Source organism: Pipistrellus kuhlii, unplaced genomic scaffold (genome assembly GCF_014108245.1).
Source record: "Pipistrellus kuhlii isolate mPipKuh1 unplaced genomic scaffold, mPipKuh1.p scaffold_m20_p_7, whole genome shotgun sequence".
NCBI classification, from domain to species: domain Eukaryota; kingdom Metazoa; phylum Chordata; class Mammalia; order Chiroptera; family Vespertilionidae; genus Pipistrellus; species Pipistrellus kuhlii.
Genome location: NW_023425573.1, coordinates 41,114,965 through 41,135,353, shown reverse-complemented (window position 1 = coordinate 41,135,353; position 20,389 = coordinate 41,114,965). Strand labels below are relative to the sequence as shown.

General features: G+C 38.2%; 1 protein-coding gene and 1 pseudogene across 5 annotated transcripts in view; both read right to left on the bottom strand.

Moving 5' to 3' along the window:
- The window catches only part of ABCB11 (ATP binding cassette subfamily B member 11), an 88,940-nt gene that overhangs the window by 5,262 nt on the left and 63,289 nt on the right, over positions 1-20,389 (bottom strand). For 3 of the 5 annotated variants that reach the window (XM_036421484.2, XM_036421485.2, XM_036421486.2), the window contains 8 exons: positions 19,086-19,250; positions 16,546-16,650; positions 16,297-16,458; positions 12,321-12,524; positions 10,076-10,317; positions 9,417-9,573; positions 8,078-8,275; positions 122-328 (listed from right to left, as the gene is read on the bottom strand). In XM_036421484.2, coding sequence (XP_036277377.1) covers positions 122-328; positions 8,078-8,275; positions 9,417-9,573; positions 10,076-10,317; positions 12,321-12,524; positions 16,297-16,458; positions 16,546-16,650; positions 19,086-19,250 — 1,440 coding nt within the window. The remainder of the gene's footprint in view (positions 1-121; positions 329-8,077; positions 8,276-9,416; positions 9,574-10,075; positions 10,318-12,320; positions 12,525-16,296; positions 16,459-16,545; positions 16,651-19,085; positions 19,251-20,389) is intronic. The other 2 variants (XM_045575410.1, XM_045575409.1) reach the window with 2 other exon arrangements.
- On the bottom strand, positions 1,001-7,779 carry LOC118709173 (annotated as a pseudogene).

Genomic DNA, 20,389 nt, shown 5'->3' with positions numbered 1-20,389 from the left:
CTGAGAAATAAATGGTGTTGCCTTTGACTTTCTCCTTGAGCCCAAATCATCATATTCTTTGGTTATTCCCTCTCTCCCCATCACCATCTCCCCTAGGGAATAACTCTGACGCAGTACTCACCTCTGGGAGTGCCATGACGAAGTCATGCAGCTGAGCCTGCTTTGAAGCTTCTATGACTTTTTCCATGGGAATGTCTTTGGTGTTGTCCCCATACTTGATATTGTCTGTTATGCTACAGGCAAACAACACCGGTTCTTGGGAGACAATTCCAATGTTGGAACGGAGAAACTGGACATTTACATTTTTGCTGTCATGCCCATCTATCATCTGCCAACAGAGGTAACAACCAGGGCATTGAGTTTTAGAATTCCAGCAGCAAGGAAAGTTTATATTCTAGAATTAGTATTATGAAGGACATTTGTTTTGCTTAAGAGACAACAATCCCAGGACTCTTAGAAATAAATTATGTTGCCTTTGACCCTTGGAGGGTCTGTCAGAATGGTGTCAAAGTTATAATTAGACGATGGTTTTGTTTGTTTGCTTCCCAGACTTTAGCTCTACAGGAGGTACAAATGAGAAAGTACTCAGGACAGTATTTAGTTGTGGTTTTTTTTTTTGTTTTTTTTTAATGTTCTTATTGATTTTTAGAGAGAGAGGAAGGGAGAGGGCTAGAGAGATAGAAATATTAATAAGAGAGAAATATCATAGATTGGCTGCCTCCTGCACAGCTGCTCCTGGGATGGAGCCCACCATACAGGCATATGCCCTGAGCAGGAATTGAACCAGTGATCTCTTGGTTCATGGTCTATGCTCAACCACTGAGCAGCACAGGCTAATTTGTTTTTGTTTTTTAAAATAAATCTTTATTGTTCAGATTATTACAATTATTCCTCTTTTTTTCCTCCCATAGCTCCTCTCCACCCAGTACCCACCCCACCCTTTATCATTACCCCCGGCCCCACTGTCCTCATCCATAGGTGTACAATTTCCCCCCCTCCCCACATTAACCGGTAGTTTATTTGCTTATAACCTAAACATTGTCAGTTTGAGAAGAAATCCACTATGATATATAGATCTTGCCATTTAAATTCTAGGTTTCTTTTCTTTCTTTCTTTTTTTACCTTTGGTAAAAATTTATCCAAGAAACAGGATACATATGTATTTTAAAACATGAACCATCAGAGAGTAAACTAGAAAATTAAGTGTGATTTAAGTTTTGGCACTCGTTTTTTCCTTTTCCTTTTTTAATTCCTTAAAGACGTAGTAGAATAAAAGGATCACTGGCTCTGAATCTCTTTGAGATAACAAGTGGTGAAATTAAAAAAATAAATAAATAAACAACAACAACACTCTCAAACAAAGTCAGGTTACCCACTCCCTGCCCTGCCTCGCAAGATAAAAAATAAACTTGTATTATCGATAGATGGCAATTTTTTAAAAGTTCAAGTAGAGAGAGAAGCAATCATTTTTAACTAAAATCCTTCTGTTTTTTTATTACTGTTCAACCTGCTACTGTTTAGCAAAAAGCAACATTTCCATAGTGTTCATCTTAAATCTTATTGCTTTACAACTGTGGTATACCATCCTTTAAAAACAAAAAGATGAAGCAGTCAATCCAGTGATTAATTTGACATGGCCTTCATTGAAAAGGGGAGGGAGAGGAGGATGGCAGCAAAGAAAAGACTAATAGACAAAAAGGAAAATTAAACATACAAAGATTTTCTTTAAAAAAAAAAAAAGTTAAAAAAAATAGTTATTTTCAACAAAAGGGTAAAAAAGCACCGAAAGCTCATGAGTCAAAGCCAAAGCCAAAACCATGTTCTATCTTACGTAATTTTCTTTTTTTGCCCCTTTTATCCTTTTTTTTCCTTTTCTTTTTTTAAATAAAATCTCTCCCAAACCATCATCACTTTTTTTTAACTTTTTTTTTTTGTTTTTTGTTTTTAATGTATTTTATTGATTTTTTACAGAGAGGAAGAGAGAAGCATAGAGAGTTAGAAACATCGATGAGCGAGAATCATCGATCAGCTGCCTCTTGCACACCCCCCACTGGGGATGTGCCGGCAACCAACCAAGGTACCTGCCCTTGACCGGAATCGAACCCAGGACCTTCCAGTCTGCAGGCTGACGCTCTATCCACTGAGCCAAACCGGTTTCGGCCATCAGCACTTTTAATCCTCCCCAGATTGGGCTTCATCTTCAGACCCATCACTCCCAGACTTCTCCGGCTGGCAGAGGCTTTCTTCCCTGGAGGGCTCTCCGGCTCCTCGTCCTCCTCTTTGTGAGGAGTCTTTTCCTTTGATACCTTTGGAGCTGTGGGGCGACCCTCTTTCCCTTTGCCTTTCACAGGACTTGGCGTCACTGTAGCCTTTGGCCTGGGTTTGGGCATTTTCTTTTCTTCCCTCTCAGGTTTGGACTTCTTAACCGTCTTTTCGTTTTTCTTTTTTGATCTGCCTTAGTCACTATCATCGTCTTCCGTTAGAAAATCTCCATCGCTGCCGGAGTTCTCCTGGAATTGTGCCTCCTCCTCTTCTTCCTGTTCTTCTTCACTGCCCCCATCTTCCAAGAGCATCTCTCTCTGGTTAGAAGCTGCTTTAAAGGCTGCCTGCCGTCGATGGCGCACATTTTTATGATCTTCCTTTTCATCCTCACTGTCCTCTGCTGAGTGAGAATCATCCTTCTGAGTCTTCACACCTTTTTTTTCTGAGTCTTCACTATCTTCCTGTGGATTCTTCCCAGACCGCCTTTTATTTTGAGCTTCTCGTGGAGATGATTGAATTTTCTTAGCTGGAGGACCTGAATCTCTTCCGTAATCTTCATCAGGATCATCAGATTCCTGAAACTGAATAATCAACAGCCTTCCTATTTCTGACAGGCCGAGATATGTTCGCTGTGGAATCAGGACCAGTTGAGAAGCCCAAGACCAGGACCCCCACCTCCCGCCCCAACTTTGGCCAAGGGGGCAGATACCGCAGAACCCCGAGCTGCTGGCTTCTCAAACACCACCACTCCTTGGCTCAGAGGCCTGTAACCGGACGAAGCCCCGTTCCCCGTCTCTTCAAAATGGGATCAGTGTACGATTTTTGTACAATCTCTTCCCGCACCGCACCTTCCCCTCTCCCCCCAGAATTGTCAGTCCACTCCCTTTCTATGCCCCTGATTCTATTATATTTACCAGTTTATTCTGTTCCTCAGATTTTTTTATTCACTTGATTTTTAGATTCATTTGTTGATAGATATGTATTTGTTGTTCATAATTTTTATTTACCCTTTTTAAAAATATATATTTTATTGATTTTTTACAGAGAGGAAGGGAGAGAGATAGAGAGCTAGAAACGTCAATGAGAGAGAAACATCGACCAGCTGCCTCTTGCACACCCCCTACCGGGGATGTGCCGGCAACCAACGTACATGTTTCTGACCAGAATCAAACCTGGGACCTTTCAGTCCGCAGATCGAAGCTCTACCACTGAGCCAAACCAGTTTCGGCTATTTACCTTTTTCTTCTTCTTTCTCTTCTTAAAGAATACTTTTCAGCATTTCATATAATACTGGTTTGGTGTTGATGAACTCCTTTAGCTTTTTCTTATCTGTGAAGCTCTTTATCTGACCTTCAATTCTGAATGATAGCTTTGCTGGATAGAGTAATCTTGGTTGTAGGTTCTTGCTATTAATCACTTTGAATATTTCTTGCCACTCCCATCTGGCCTGCATAGTTTCTGTTGAGAAATCAGCTGACAATCATATGGGTGCTCCCTTGTAGGTAACTGACTGTTTTTATCTTGCTGCTTTTAATATTCTCTTTGTCTTTTGCTCTTAGCATTTTAATTATGATGTGTCTTGGTGTGGTCCTCTTTGGATTCCTTTTGTTTGGGGTTCTTTGTGCTTCCTGGACTTGTAAGTCTATTTCTTTCACCAGGTAGGAGAAGTTTTCTGTCAATATTTCTTCAAATAGGTTTTAAATATCATGCTCTCTTCTTCTGGCACCCCCATAATTCAGATGTTGGTTCGCTTGAAGTTGTCCCAGAGGCTTCTTACACTGTCTTCAACTTTCTGGATTCTCTTCTCTTCTTGCTTCTCCAGAGGAGTGTCCTTTACCTCTTTGTATTCCAAATCTTTGACTTGATTCTTGCAATCCTCTAGTCTGCTGTTGGATCTCTGTATATTATTCTTTATTTCAGTCGGTGTATGCTTAATTTCTAGTTGGTCCTTTTACATGTCCTCAAAGGTCTCACTAAATTTATTGACCCTTTCTAGAAAATCCTTGAAAAACCTTATAACCGTGGTTTTTAACTCTATATCCAGTAGTTTGCTTTCCTCCATTTCAGTCAATTGTGACCCGTTTCTTTGTTTCTGCATTTTGGATGCTTCCCTGTGTTGACAGAGTGGCTTTGTGTGCCCTATAGGGCCCAGTAGCTCAGCCTTCCCAGTAACCTGAGTTGAACACTCTTGGTGCACCCTTTTTTGGCTGTGTACACAGTCTTGTTGTAGTTAAGCCTTGACTGTTGTTGGTATCGTTGGGAGGAATTGGCCTCCAGGCCAAATGGCTGTGAGAATCAGCTGTGTCTACAATGGGAGAACTTCTGTACTGGAGACACCTTTATGGGGCAAGACTTGCTTCAATGGGGCTTTGGTGCTCACTGAGTCTGCCCCCTGAGTGTGTCTCTTATGGATCTGAGGAGTTGAATCTGGATGGTCCCACTCTGACCAGTGGGTACATTGGCTCTTGGATCTCTAAGGAGGTGCTAATTTAGCCTCTGCCTGAGGCCATCCAGCAGGAGCTATAGAGATATCTGCTGATTCCTCTTCTTTGTTTGGGTTTTGGAAGTGCAAAATGAGGCCCACCTGTAAAGCAACCAAGCTGCTGTGGGGCCTTGGTCCTTCTTTTGGATGATCTGGGTCTCTCTGACCCAGCTGCAGTTTGTTAGGTAATTTTAGATTGCAAAGGGCCAGGCCATTCATATGCAAAAGCTTCTGAGCACAGCTTGGATGGGGCAGGGTCTCAGGGAATTAACAGGGCAGAGCAAACAGCTATGGTTGATCCTCAGCCCTGCTCTAAGAGGCCCCCAGGCCTCAGTGTCCCTCAGTAATCTCTGCAAGCACCTTTGAGAGAAAGCCACTCTCATGTTCCTGCCCGATGCCAGACAGGCTAGTTTCCCCTGTATGAGCCTGGGTCCCCAGAGTCTCCCTGGACCTGGAGTTCAGAGCAGTCAGGAGCTTGTATCTCCCTTCCAATTGAAAAAGACAACTGTGTCCCTAGTTTCCAGCCCTTTCCGCATGTGTGCATGCCTCTGTACCTCTGCACTTTACTTCCACACCTCCTCTGAGTCTCCAAGTGCTTTTCTCTTTCCTTCTAGTTGTAGAATTTCCACTCAGCCAGCCTTCCTGTGGTTCTGGATGATGTTCACTTTGTCTTTGAGTTGTAATTTTGAAGTGGTTGTGCGAGGCAGCAATTTCAAGTGTTTACCTATGCCGCCATCTTGGCATCCTGTTTGTTTTTTAAAGGTCCCTTTATACTTTTGTGCAGGGCATCCTCCACAAGTTTAGCAGGACGGCTCAAATTTGAGACCCCATGGGTTATAAAATTGGACCACATCAGAATCAAACCTGATTTCACAATCTTACTGACATAAGCCTCTGTATAACTGAGATAATAGACCTGAGTAAGAAAGGAATACATGTATTCACCTAGTCAACAAACATATATTGAATTCCCTACCACAGAGGCACTATGCTAAGCAGTCTTTTGCCTACTATAGAAAGAAAATATAATCTTTTTTAAGGAACTCACCCCTTAGTTAGGCAGTTAAGTATAGGAACTCAAATATCTACCATTTGAGCTGGTTCACTTAAAAGCACTAACATACTATTGTAAAGTATTTGGCCCTTTGATTTCAGAAAAAGACTATGGTAAATGGTGGGAGCATATTATATTGTAGATAATATTTCAGCAATGAGAAAAGCAAACACTGATAGAAAGAACATAAGGCATTTCTCAACAATTAGCCCTCTCTCATTTTTCTCTATTAATTTTCCATAGTTTGTATAGCTTGCAAAGCACAATAAATACATAATTAAATACTGGAACTGTTTGCTAATTGTTGCACATGTGCTAGTATTGTAAGCTCCTAGAAGACAGACACGTGCTTCATGGTCCTTATTGTCTCCCCCAGGCCCAGTGCAATCCTGCACACCATAGGTATCCAATTAAATGTTGAAAAGATTGAATGCTTGCATTCAGTAGCTTCCTTAAGAGCAAAGAGGGTTTTCAAGATTGCATAAAAGGTGGTATTTTTTTCTTACTTAAAAATGTTTATGGAAATGTTTTATAATGACAACAAAATATATTAAGTCCACAAAATGCAAGGAATCGTTTTGATTTCCTCATGGACATTGCTCTCTACCTGGGACTCGAACATTCAGAGAAATATACATAATATGTGTGCTTTTCTAGGCATTTCTCTTCATAAAATTATCTATGTTCATTGAAATGAAGATTAAGTTATTCAGGGAAATAAAAAAAAGTCTTTTTCAAAAATATTAAGATGAAACAGTCAAGTGTGGAGCAAAATAAAGCATATTCAGACCCATGCCTCTGCCTCACATCTTAGAAAACTACTGTGGATATATTCCAATAAGATAAGAGTGAAAAGCAAGAAATAGGACGATTTAGGGACTAGGAAATGACAAATCTAATCTAAGAAAATATTGCAGGAAACTCAAGGTGAAAATTATTTAGCAGATACAGGTTATAATTAGCCAAGACAGTGGCAGAAATGAGGGAAAGAAGCAGATCCCTTAGAATAGGTAGCAGGATACAAACTCTGGAAGAACATAAAGACTTATAAAGGTAGAGAATACCAGGAAAAAAAAGTCTTTCACAAAAACCAGAAAGAAAATGTAATGCTAATAGATCTCACTATTAATAGTTATAAATCAGAATAAAAGTTGTTCATTGATCTTCAACTTTAAGAATCAGCCTAGAATGAAAGCATAAAAGATAAGAAATGTTATAAACAGAATGTGAGCATTTTGTATTCTTGATCCTATAAAATTATAGTTAATAGGACTTTATACGTTAAAGGAGGAAAAGGTAAAAATAAAGGTAGAATTGCTAATATTCTCATCTTAAAAAGGGAGAATTCCAGAGATAATATCTATATGTGGTAAAAAAGAAACAGAAGTATATTAGTTAAATTTACAAATAGAGGAGATTTTATATATCTATATTGTGAGGGGGTGGGTAAAAAAAGAAAGAGTGGTGAGGGCCATCTAAATTTTCATCTCTTCAACAGAATCTAAATTTGTTAAATCACAAAACAGCAGCATAAGCATATTATTTAGAGGTACTGAGGTAATCTTTGGAGATCTGAGAATATCAGTGGTTGCCTTTGAGCAGAGAAATGGGGCAGTGGTAGAAAGGGTAGAATAAAAACTTGTTTTTCATTACAAATCTTTCTCATTTCATTTTTTACTCTTCTGCATATATTCTTTGGAAAGAAAGAAAAGAAATGGAGAGAAAAGAGAAAGAAATACTGTGGAAAATAAACAACAAAGCAAATCTGCCAATTTTTCAAATATTCTCATCAAAGCTTTATGGTGCATGACTACCATTTGAGTTCTTTATGCTATTTAGACTTAAGCTTCTTAAACCAGGATTGTCTCAGATTTCTTCAAATCCCCATTCTTGCTCATCTATCACCATGTCCCTTATCACCCCCACTTTTTTTCCATTCCCAGTCATTAGTCTCCTGATTAGTCTGAACTTTCTGCTCCATTTACGGGTGAGTGAATGCTTCTGTTAAATACACTCATCTCCAGCTTTGCAGTGTGCCTGGTTTTCCTTGTCTAACTGGTCAGCAGGCCATCTGGAACTGGAAAGAATCTGATATTAGAAATTGTGAGGTAGAATCAGGTCAACCAGCAAATGACTGGGACTGGAAACTATCCACATGGGGGAAGGCCAGGGCTAGTGCCTTAGAGTGAGTCTGGCAAGGCGCAATCTTGAAGACCACTTTCAGGGGTGGGAAATATCCTGCAGAAAGCAAAATCTCCTAAAGCATTTGCATTGCTTACCACCTTCCCTTGATCAGGATCATAGAAACGCTCCAACAGCTGGACACTGGTGCTCTTGCCACATCCACTGCTTCCAACAAATGCCAGTGTTTGCCCTGGACTAACCGATATTGAGAGCCCATTCAGAACTTGTACATCAGGTCGAGAGGGATATGTAAATTTACAGTCAATAAAGTCAATCTGCCCCTGGAAGTTGTCCTGTAGATGGGAAGATTGGGATTATAAATACACCTACTAGAATCTAGAATATGGAAAATGCACCTAAATCTGAGTTTTAAATCCCTGTTTAAGATACCTTCAGCACCATACTGCTAAAGTGCAAGGCACAAAGACAGCTATTTAATGGATTCCCCGTTCCAGAGGTGCAGAATAAAGGGAGGCTTGAGCCATGAAGTTAAAGATATTTGAGCTCTTATTCCCATTCTAACCCAAGGGATTTGCTTGTCGTCCATTACTTGACATTCTGAAAGAATGTCAAATGGAAAAGAATAGCTAGAATATATGATTAGATTATATTAATAGAAGCCTGGCTTCTATTAATATAATCTAATCATATATTCTAGCTATTCTTTTAGCTCTGTTCCCCCAAAGATTTTAAATAATAGCATTACACTTGGAATGACCTAAAAAGTGACCTAAGCCCTATACTGCAAACATGAATACCTTCAGTTGTACTATCTGAATTATGAATTCTAGAAATGGATAGCTACGTAATAGATCACACAGAGACTTTACTTTTATTGGACTAAAAGAGAAACAGGTCATTTGATCAATTTAAAGAGATTTCTGAATTTAGTTTAGCTTTACTAGAGTTTAGATTTGTTTTGCTCTCCTGAACATATTAGGATATTTAAAAACAAACAGAGAAGATTAAAAGCCTCTTATGGAGACTATAAATTAGAAGATATATTTTGTTAAGATCAAATTAATTTTCTAGCCACCCATACAATAAGCTGAAACTTGAACACAGATAAACATGAATTACATCAATATCACTGGACAGGAAAAACTGGTTTTTCTACATACCATACCAGAACATCAGTGTTTGGGTAGCTTCATTATTCTGGAATTAAGTGTGTTTTATAGTACACAGAATCTAGCATTCACTGGATCTTGTTGTCTTCAAATATTTGCTTTATAAATGATTTTAATGCTAATTGACTTCATTTCTTTACATCTATTAATCTGCCTGTTCATTTTGAGTGCATATGAATGAACCCATGCACTGCAGGAATTTAGAAGCTATGTGTGGTGTAAGATCAGCTCCAATACCTGTTCTTCACACACACATAAGCACAACCCTTCCTTACTGCCCTCATACCCCCATCTCAGTACTTACCCATTTTACACCTGCACCGCTGTATACATTGATTGGGGGTCGTCGGTCAAGCAGTTGAAAAAAGCGTGCAGCTGATATTTTAGCTTTGGCATAACTTGGGGTGTAAGAGTAGGCTTTTCCAAGAGCTGTCCCACTCAGTACAACTGAAGAGATCACCCTGCAATTGGACAGACACCCAAGTAGAGAGGAATGTGGTGTGTTTGGTGTGATGGCCTGAAAGGCAGGAGTTTGGGGGTCTAGTCCTGGTTCTGTTAGCAAAGAACTGAGCAGCCTTGGACAGGTCACTTTAGACTTGTTTGGGGAATTGAGTTGGAGGGATTAGCAGTGTTCAAATTGTGTACCATGAAAAAGGAGTGAGGGGAGGATTAAACAAGAGAAGCTCAGACATCCAAACCCTGCTTCAATTATTATAGCTTCTTTTTTTTAAATATGCTTGAGAAATAATAAATGGAGACAGAAGCCCACTCAGAAGCTTGACTGAGTTGACCCAGTCCAGAAGAATCACCCTGAAAATCTACAGAATCTTGAGAAATAATAAATACCAGTTGTTTAAGACATCAACTTTGGGATGGTTTTTAAGCAGCAAAAAGGTAATTTACAGAACCAGGCTATTCTTCCCAGAATATTGGTCTTTTATGACCTTGGCCTACAGTCCTCACCTGAATACATAGCTGAAATGGAGCCCCTCATTGTAGATTAAGTAACCTCCATATCTGTAGGAAGCAGAATTAGCAACAAACACAATGCATTGGGAAAAACCAAAGCAGAATCCATAAACATTTGCTTTTCGAATGGCTGTCTTGTATGGCTTCACCAGCTCTCTCTCAAATGCTTCAATAAACTGCCTCTCCTTTCCAATTCCAGCAATAGTGCGGATATTACTGAGGGCTTCACTTGTAATCTGAAGAATGAAAAAGAGACTTAGGAATAAAAGAGCAGAGAAATTACTTTCATGGCATTTCAGCTGCTACATGGATTAGATTTAGTGCAAAAGGCAGAATCTGGTACAAATCGCATTGGGGAACACAGCGAAGTTGTTGGAGATCAACTCAATAGGACTGCAAGACGTTCTGCCAGCTGAACTCAAGTACTATCATACTTCATACTAACATAGCTGTGTTGCTTCCACTTGTTGAAGAGTGGAGATGGGAGATATATATGGTAACCCTTGAAAGCTTTTTATCTTCATCGTTAATTCATTTAAAATGTCTATAATGGGCCGGCAGGTGTCACTCAGTGGTTGAGTGTCGACCTGTGAACCAAGAGGTCATGGTTCAATTCCCGGTCAGAGCACATGCCTGGGTTACAGGCTCAATCCCCAATGGGGCGCGTGCAGGAGGCAGCCAACTGATGATTCTCTCTCATCATTGATGTTTCTATCTCTTTCTCTCCCTCTCCCTTCCTCTCTGAAATCAATAAAAATATATATGGTAAAAAAAATAAAAAAATTTAAAAAAAGTCTACAATGGTATCTTTAGTTCTTCTGAGACAAAAGGTTAAATAATATAAATTTAACATAGCTTCTATTTCCTTAAAAATTTATCTGACCAAATATTATTTAAGATAAATCAAGTGTAAAGTTTATCTTTTAGTTTATACTCTGACTTTGTTTCAATCCCTACTCAGGGTAAATAATCAGTTTCTGAATTAGGGTCCTGTCCTAAAAAAGACACAACCATTGGCATATGTAATCCTTTTGGCTTCTGCCTGCGCAGGCAGTGTTCACATCCTCTCTTTTAAAAGAGGCAAAACCTAGATTATAGTAAATTTGTTTAAAGAATAAGGGTGTGTATATGCATGATTTCTTATACTTAATAAATGTCCATTCTGCCATTCCCTCATTTGCGCCCTGATAACCAGATATTAATTAGAACATACTTTTAAAAGTTCATAACTAAGCTTGGCCAGTGTTGTTCAGTGGTTGAGCATCCATCCAGGAACCAGGAGGTCACAGTTGCATGTCCAAGTTGCAGGCTCAATCTTTGTAGGGGGCGTGGAGGGGGTGCAGGAGGCAGTCAATCTATGATATTTCTTTCTCATTAATGTTTCTATCTCTATCTCTCTCCCTTCCTTTCTTTTTAAAAAATCAATAAAAACATATTTTTTTTAAAAGTGCATAACAAAAACTTAATTGTATTTGAAATCTAAGGTGTACCTCATGGTTATGTTTAGTAAAGACATTTGCCACAAGTCTGACAAGCACTAAAGTGTGAAAATTAAAAGTGTGTGCCATTAAAAAGATAACTCTTGCTGAAACCGGTTTGGCTCAGTGGTAGAGCGTCGGTCTGCGGACTGAAAGGTCCCAGGTTCGATTCCGGTCAAGGGCATGTACCTTGGTTGCGGGCACATCCCTGGTAGGGGGTGTGCAGGAGGCAGCTGGTCGATGTTTCTCTCTCACCGACGTTTCTAGCTCTCTATCCCTCTCTCCTCCTCTCTGAAAAAATCAATAAAATATATTAAAAAAAAAAAAAAAGATAACTCTTCTCCAAGTGGGCTGCATGACCTGGGGAAATCATTAAGATGAAAAAACTGAACAGACAGAAAGCTGAACTATCTGGTCTTGCAAATGAGAATACACCAGATTGGGATGTGGGAAAAATAACTATATTGAGAGGAAATTGAACATGCAACCAAACTGAACATGCCCCACTATCTATCCACACCTACTCAAACCCGGGTTCAGAACTTGATTGTCACAGCCTCTGAGTGAGCAGAGGCACATATGAAAACGGCTAGTGGGAGGTTGTTAACATGAAAGTTGTAGGTGAACAGCTTCCTAAGTCTCTTTGTACTACACACTCATTGTTTGTACTACACCCTCATTCTTTATACTACACATTCATTCTCATAACAGTGACAGCTGTTCAGCCATAGTCAGTCTAAAAACCGGGTCCGTAAGGTTACCTGTCCCGCTGTCTCCAGGGCCTGCTTGTCCTGAGAGGCAAATCCTGTCAACATTTTGGTCTGTACAGCTCCCGATAAAGCCAGGAAAGGAAGGAAACACACTATGACCAAGCTTAACTTCCAGCTACAGAAGAAGGCAACGATCATGGCCACAGTGATGTTAGTGAGAGAATTGACCATCATCCCGATTTGAGAGCCAGCAGCCTGCAAACCAAAAGGAATCAAGCAAGCTCAGACGTGCAGTCTCTTTTTAACAAATACCATCATGTGATGAGGCTGTTTTATCCCAAAAGGATCATTTAAAAAAATTATTATGGTAAAAATATGTAGCATCATGTTTATTATTTTACCCATTCATAAGTGTACAATTCAGTGGCATTAAATACAGTCACATTGTTGTGTAACCATCACCATCATCTATGCCCAAAACCTTTCATCATCCCATTAAATAATAGCCCCCATTCCTGCCTCTCCCAACCCCCTGATAACCACTGTTCTATTTTCTGTCTTTATGTGTTTGCCTTTTCTAGGTACCATATATAAGTGAAATTATACAATATCTTTCTGTGTCTACCTTATTTGACTAAGCATAATGTTATTAAGGTCTATTTGTGTTGTAGCATGTAGCATAGATTTACCATTTAAATATCTTAAAAAGAATCACCATGATAAGTCTAGTAAACATCTATCACCATACAAAGTTATTATATTCCCTATGTCTCACATTACATCCCTATGACTTATTTCATAACTGAAAGTTTTACCTCTTAATTCCCTTCACCTGTTTCACCCATTCACCCACTTCCTTCTCCTTTGGCAACCATCAGTTTGTTTTTTTATATCTGTGAGTCTGTTCATGTTTTGTTTCATTTATGTATTAGTTTTGTCTTTTAGATCCAACATATAAGTGAAATTATATGGTCTTGGTCTTTATCTGACTCATTTCACTTAGCACAATACTTTCTAGGTCCATTTGTTGCTGCAAATGGCAGTGTTTCTTTTTTTATGGCTGAGTAGTATTTCACTATATATTATATCTTCTTTATCTATTCATCTGTTGATGGACATTTAGGTTGCTTTTGTATCTTGGTTAGTTTAAATAACACTGCAATTAAGGGGTGCATATATCTTTTCAAATTAGTGTTTTCATTTTCTTTATAAATTCCCAGAAGTGGAATTGCTGGATCTTTTCTTTTAAAGCTGAATAATATTCCATTATATGTATAGACCACACTCGGCTTATCCATTCATCTGTTGATAAAACACTTGGGTGTTTTTACCTTTTGGACATAACAAATAATCCTGCTATGAATATTGGTGGACAAATATTTGTTTGTGTCCTTGCTTTCAAGTTTTTTTGGATATATATCTAGAAATGGAATTATTGGGTCATACAGTAGTTCTATGTTTAAAAAGGTAGGTTCTTTTAAATAATGGGCTTCCCTAATGCATTTGAAGGCTGGGTTAATAAAAATTTATTTTATTCACAGCGTTTTGGGATCTGTTGCCTGATCTCATTTCACGGGTGCCAGAGCTAGAATAGGAAGTATGAAATTAATTCAGTTCTAAGCATGGGCTGCATATCTGTCAGGTATTTATGCATTTTGGCTTCCTTGAAAATACTCATGCATTGGGCTTGTGGTAATATTACTTATTATTCAGTGAAGGTTGATACTTGCTCGATAATTACCATTTTAAAATTCATACAAGACTATGAAAAGACACCACTTTGATTCTCACTGAAGTTAGCCTGCTCACTGGTACCAAGTTACAAGCTGACTTAATACACAGATATTTAGGCAACACAGAGAGACAGAATGGATTCGGTCTCAATATAGGTAGAGACTGGAGCACTGTGGTGATTATTTACATTAATCAAAAGTATTCAATAGTTCCAAGTCTTCACTTCACTTGCAGCTATGCAAATATGACCAAAGGTTGGTGCCTTCTGTGCAGAAAACATGTGGGTGGGTACAAGAACAGGACTGCTCATCAAAACTGAAGAGGCTTTAGCATTATTTAAGGCAACCAAAGGTAAGCTACTAGACAACCATAAGTGCTAAGGCAGTGCTATTAAAAAATAATCGGCATCTTCAAACTGTATTCAAGACCCAAACAGAATATGAACACTGTAGTCAAAACATTTCTGGCAGAAACCGGTTTGGCTCGGTGGATAGAACGTCGGCTTGGGGACTGAAGGGTCCCGGGTTCGATTCCGGTCAGGGGCATGTACCTTGGTTGCGGGCACATCCCCAGTAGGGGTTATGCAGGAGGCGGCTGACCGATGACTCTCATCGATGTTTCTAACTCTCTATCTCTCTCCCTTCCTCTCTGTACAAAATCAATAAAATATATATATTTTTAAAAACACATTTCCATGTGTTGGTACTAACTGCCTTGAAGACAGGAATAAAACCTAAATTAAGAATTTCTTATTTGTATACCTATGTTCATGGCATCATTATCCACAATAGCGAACATGCCTATCTATGGAGGAACAGACAAAAAGTTGGTCTACACATGCAATGGTATATTATTCACCCTTAAAAAAGAAATGAAAGTATGACACATTCTACAATATGGAACCCTGAAGACAATAGGCAAATTTTGTATGATTCCACTTGTATGAGGCTCCCAGAGTTTATAGAGACAGAATAGAATGTGGTTATTAGGGGGTGGGGGAGAACATTGGAAAGTTATTATTTAATGGGTCCAGAGTTTCTATTGGGCAGATTAAAAAGTTCTGGATATGAATAGTGGAGATAGTTGCATAACAATGTGACTGTGCTTAATGCCACAAAATTATATGCTTAGAAATGAGTAAAATGGTAAATTTCATGTTATGTATATTTTATCACAAATTTTTAAACAAGAATTTCTGGTTGAAAAGAACTATTAGGCATCATAGAGTATTTGAAAACCAGCTGTGCAATTTTTCTTTGTGATATTATTTTGTTTCCTTTTACATTTTATTCAATTAAAGAAATCAAAATAATTTGAAATTTTATTTAGAATAATCAATGTCCAGAAAAAGATAAAGAGGACATTTTGAAAAACATCATTGTGCAGAGATTTGCCTTACCAGATAATAAAAACTTATAATAAAGTTATAATCATTAAAACAGTCAGGTTCAGGCACAGAATAAATAAAATTGGCCAATGAAATAGAACAGAGAATCTCCATATAGTTCTAATTGTACATGGGAAGTTGATATTCACAATGGGCAAGAAGATTTTAAATCAATGAAAATAGAATTTATATTAAATATTTTTAAAATATTTCTATCCATGTTGAAGGAAAAACAAACAAACTTCTACCTTACACCAATATTAAAGTAAATTTGACCTGGATTAGTAATCTCATTTTTAAAAAAATATTAGAAAAATTCTTAGAAACCTTTTATTTAAAGGATAAATAACGTTTTTGTAAGATGATCAGATACTACTCTCTGAATTCTAGTGAGAGTGAATAACCTTTAAGAGCCCCTTGCAGACTGAAGGACACAAAAATGAAAAAGATTATGATTTATTTACAGAACCCAAGTTCAAGAGTAAGAAGAATGAGACACTACAACACTCAGATGATGAGAGTGAAATTGATACAGACTTTCTCTAAGCAGTGAGGCAATGCTTATTAAACCTTTCAAAATATGTACACTTTCAGCATAAGCCAATGATTACACTTTGAGAACAAAGAACAATGAAGGATGTGCTAAACTACTTAAAGAGGCTCCTTCCCACACACTTTGCCTCCACCCTGAGAGGAAATCCAAAACCGTGGTATATTTTGACTCATGCCGTAACATTAGTTCTGAGCACTGCCTGTTTCTCAGCATTGGAAATGCAGGGAAATGTGACTCTGGGTATCCCAATCCTGCGAGATCCTATTTCATAGGAAATACAAATGAAAGAAAATGTACTCGATACACCAGCCCTAGCACATACCCTCTACTCCCCCACCCCCTCCATAGCTTACCCCTTGAACTTGAGAAGCATCTGTAGCAAGCCTTGTAGTCAGTGCTCCGGGGCTATTTCGGAGGTCATCAAACCAGCCAATGTCTTGCCCCAGTATCGCTCTGAAACCAAATTTACGTAGCCTTTTTGTGAGGAGTTCTCCAGATTTAGCAAAAGCGTATCCCTAAAACATAAAAGAGTTTTCAGTGATATGTTAACAGGGAAAAGAGGGAAATAGCTAAATCACTTTTATAAAAATGAAATTCCTTACCTGCAGAAATTGAGTTAAAAGGGATACACAGCCCATTGCTACAAAAAGCAGGCACACACCATTGATCTGTGATCTTTGTTCTTCTTTATCAGGAAGTGAAAAAGTCTTTGCAAGACAGTAAGCAAGAAAGTAAGTTTATTATTACCAAAAAGTCAAATTTCTTTTAGAAATTTTTCTTAAGCATTGAGTTAAAAGTGATTTCACTTTAAACATTAAAGTAATTAATGTTTACTAGTAAATAAACCAAAGTTAACTTTCAGTGTGTGTACTTTAATTCCCAGTGGGAAAGGAATGAAAATAAATGGTTATGATTTATAGAATTTTTGTCTGAGTAGGCAATTGTGTTGGCTTTCCTTTGATATAGATGAAAAAATGTGATGAAATGCCTCAAATCCTTTATGTAATTAGGTAAAGAAAATAAAGGAAGGAAGGAAGGATGGATGGAAGGAATGAAAGAAAGAAGGAAGAGAGGTTACTTGAGAATCTGAGAATGTTATCTGGGATAAAACTCATACAACAGATGAGGAAACTAAGCCTCATCAGGGAGAAGCCCCTTGCTCAAATGCTTAGAGTTCAGAGCAAAGACCTACTAAAATCCAGGGTTAACTAACGCCACAGTTCATGCTCTCCCGTCCAAACTGCTGTGCTTAGAACACTTGGCACATTTTCTAAGTCAAAAAGACCCAGGGAATGTGAGCCAGATAAAGTATGCCCTATATGTACATTGAGGCTTCACTAGATTAGCAATCAGGCTTCTAATAATGCCCAGTTATTTGCTGAGTCCATGTGCCAAACTGTTGTCTCAATACACTAAATGTGAACATTGTGCCCTTTACATATGTCAGAATGAAAATAGCGCAATTAAAAGCAGACTATTATCTGACTCATGATCATAAAAATATCGTGCATATACTGAGGAATATGTGATAATTATGCTAAGAGACAAACAGAAACAATCTTACTTACCAGAGAGGAAAAATAGTAGTTTGTTTAGCATCATTCTCTTAGCAAATATAACTCTGTGAGGATATTAACCATGAGTAGACTTTGGATTTCACCAACTAGACCAAGACACCTATTACTCTGATCCTGCAGCCCTTAAGTGAAAAGCCCAATTGCTCAGGCTAAGTTTTTCCCAGAAATTCAATTTATCAGAGTTGAAGGTCTGTGTTTCCAATCACTTCTCCCTGAAGTGAACATATTTCCTTACTTACCACAAGGGGGCAGTGTGAAAATTGAAGCCCAGGCTGGGGCTCTGTACACAATTGACTTTATTTTGTCTGTGAACTATCCAGGTCTTTCTATACAACTCTTGCATATGGGGACATTTTTTCTGGTCAGGAGCTCTGCTAGAGAGACAAAAAGAGAGAGAGAGGGAGGGAGGGAGGGAGGGAGGGAGGGAGGGAGGGAGAGAGAGAGAGAGAGAGAGAGAGAGAGAGAGAGAGAGAGAGAGAGAGAGAGAGAGAGAGAGAGAGAGACAGAGACAGAGGACAGACACAGAGACAGAATAACTAAAACTTAGGACTCCTACTAAGCTTTGACAATGTGGTGTGCTGGCAGATCCTTTAGACTAGGCTTCCGAAAGGCTGGGTAATAGTCCTGGCCCCATAACTTAATGCCTGTGTTACCTTGAACAAGTTAATAAAGTTCTCTAGATTCTAGGTTTGCCTTCCTGTTGACCTCACAAGATAGTGTGTGTGTGTGTGTGTGTGTGTGTGTGTGTGTGTGTGTGTGTGTTAAGAAAACTTGATAGCATTTTGATAAATAATTTTGCAATGATAACGTTTTATTAGAACCTGACTCTATAGTCATACTGCTTGGATTTGAATCTTAGATTCACTACTTGCTGTCCTTAGTTCTCTATGCCTTAGATTGCTCCTTTGTAAAATGGGAACAATAAGAACACCCACTACAGGTGGTTATTAGGAGAGGTTAATGTACTGTTATATGAAAATGGTTAGCTAGTGTCTAATTACTGTTCGTAGTTATTTTTTATTATAACAATGAAGTCAAATGGAGACTATTCAAAAGGTCTAGGAAGTGAAAAACTGACATAAATTTAATCTTTTCCCATTCCTATTTTACTTCCCTCTCCTTTTCCCATTTTCTCTCTAATCAGCAAGAAAGCAGCAAATTACACAATGCACTCTAATACTTGCTATTATAAGTAAAACTTTGTACCTCAACTGTTCATCAAGATTAAAAAAGCCCCAAAACTCTTCTATATTATTCAACAAACCTGTTTGCATTCTGGTTCGGTTTGCATGTAGATAGACTGCGCTCTCTAACATTAAATTTGAAGCCTTAGTACAGTTTTTACAGACTTGATGACGATGAGTGTACTGCCAGCCCAAATGACAGTGCTTAGCTTCGCCTTCTTACCTTCTATATGATGCTATGCTTTGAGGCATTTTAATTCTTTAGAGATGAGAAAAAAACTAAACACATTAAGTAAAGAGCCAATCTATCAAAAATGACAATATCCACAGACAGAAGCACCAAAGGTAAGGAGAATAAAGAGAGTCCAACCGTTTGCTTACCCCAAGAATCTGGCTGAATAAAAAGGCATAGAGAGGTGTGACTGCCCCATTGACAGCTGCACCCACAGACCCCACCACCATGTAGGGCCATTCTGGAGCATTGAGTTTCAGAATCCTTCGAACAGGGGCAGGTTCAATTTCTTCTTCCACAGGAACATTCTTGTCCTTGAGGAGAGAGAGGGTTAGATTAATCATTCAAATGTACACACAGACACCTTTTAACATACTATTTTTTTTTAATATATTTTTTTTACATAGAAGACCCTTCAGTATTCACAGGTGGAAGAATCATGTTTTGACTGGTTATGAGAATCTATAAGGAGTGGTGATTTGTTATTTTGTGAGGACTGGTTTTAAATTTCTTGAGACCCAGCTGTCACTGAAGGAAGGAGCCTGGAGGGGTTACTCGTCTGAAAGTGAGTTTATAATTCTTATTTCACAATTGCATATGCATTGACTCTCGGGGAATAATAAATATGTTGGATCTTTGAGAAAAATAAACTCACTTAAAAATATGTATTTGTGTTATAGTAGTATTGTTTACATATTTGAGGACTTGTGAATTTTTCAAAGTTCCCAAGGCAAGACAGTGTATCTAAAACAGAGGCAAAATAACTTGAAATTTGTGAAGTTGTGTCAACAATTCTCATTTACATGTTTTCTGTAAGGTTTACCTTAATTAGTAACCAAAATTAAACTGTAATCTATTTGGATTTCTAAATTTCACATTTGCTTCACAGGAGGTGAAGATTATTTTATTATTTCCCTATTCTGATATTTTTATTTGCCATTAAAGTGTCAGAGTTAGCAAATTTTTATCTTTCTTAAGGCAACTATTATATTCAGAACCTAATTTTTACCATCGTTTTTCCTTGGCTATAGATATTACTCAGTGCTTTGTCTTAGGCCCATGTAGTCAATAATTTTTTAATTTATTACCCACTTTATTTGAGAAAGGATTTTAGGTAGCTTATATAGATCTATAATATTTTTTTTTTATTGATTATGGTCTCACATAATTGTCCTTATTCCCCCATTCCCATCTTCTATTAAAATACTATATATCGAGATATATATATATATATATATGTGTGTGTGTGTGTGTGTGTGTGTGTGTGTGTGTGTGTATATATATATATATATATATATATATATATATATATATATATATGCCTAAGCGACTGGACAACCAGCGGGTAGCTATGAACACACACTGACCACCAGGGGGCAGCTGCTCAATCCAGGAGCTGCCATGCAACAGCAACTGTGCACAGTGCCCTCTTGTACTCTGGAACTCCTTGGGG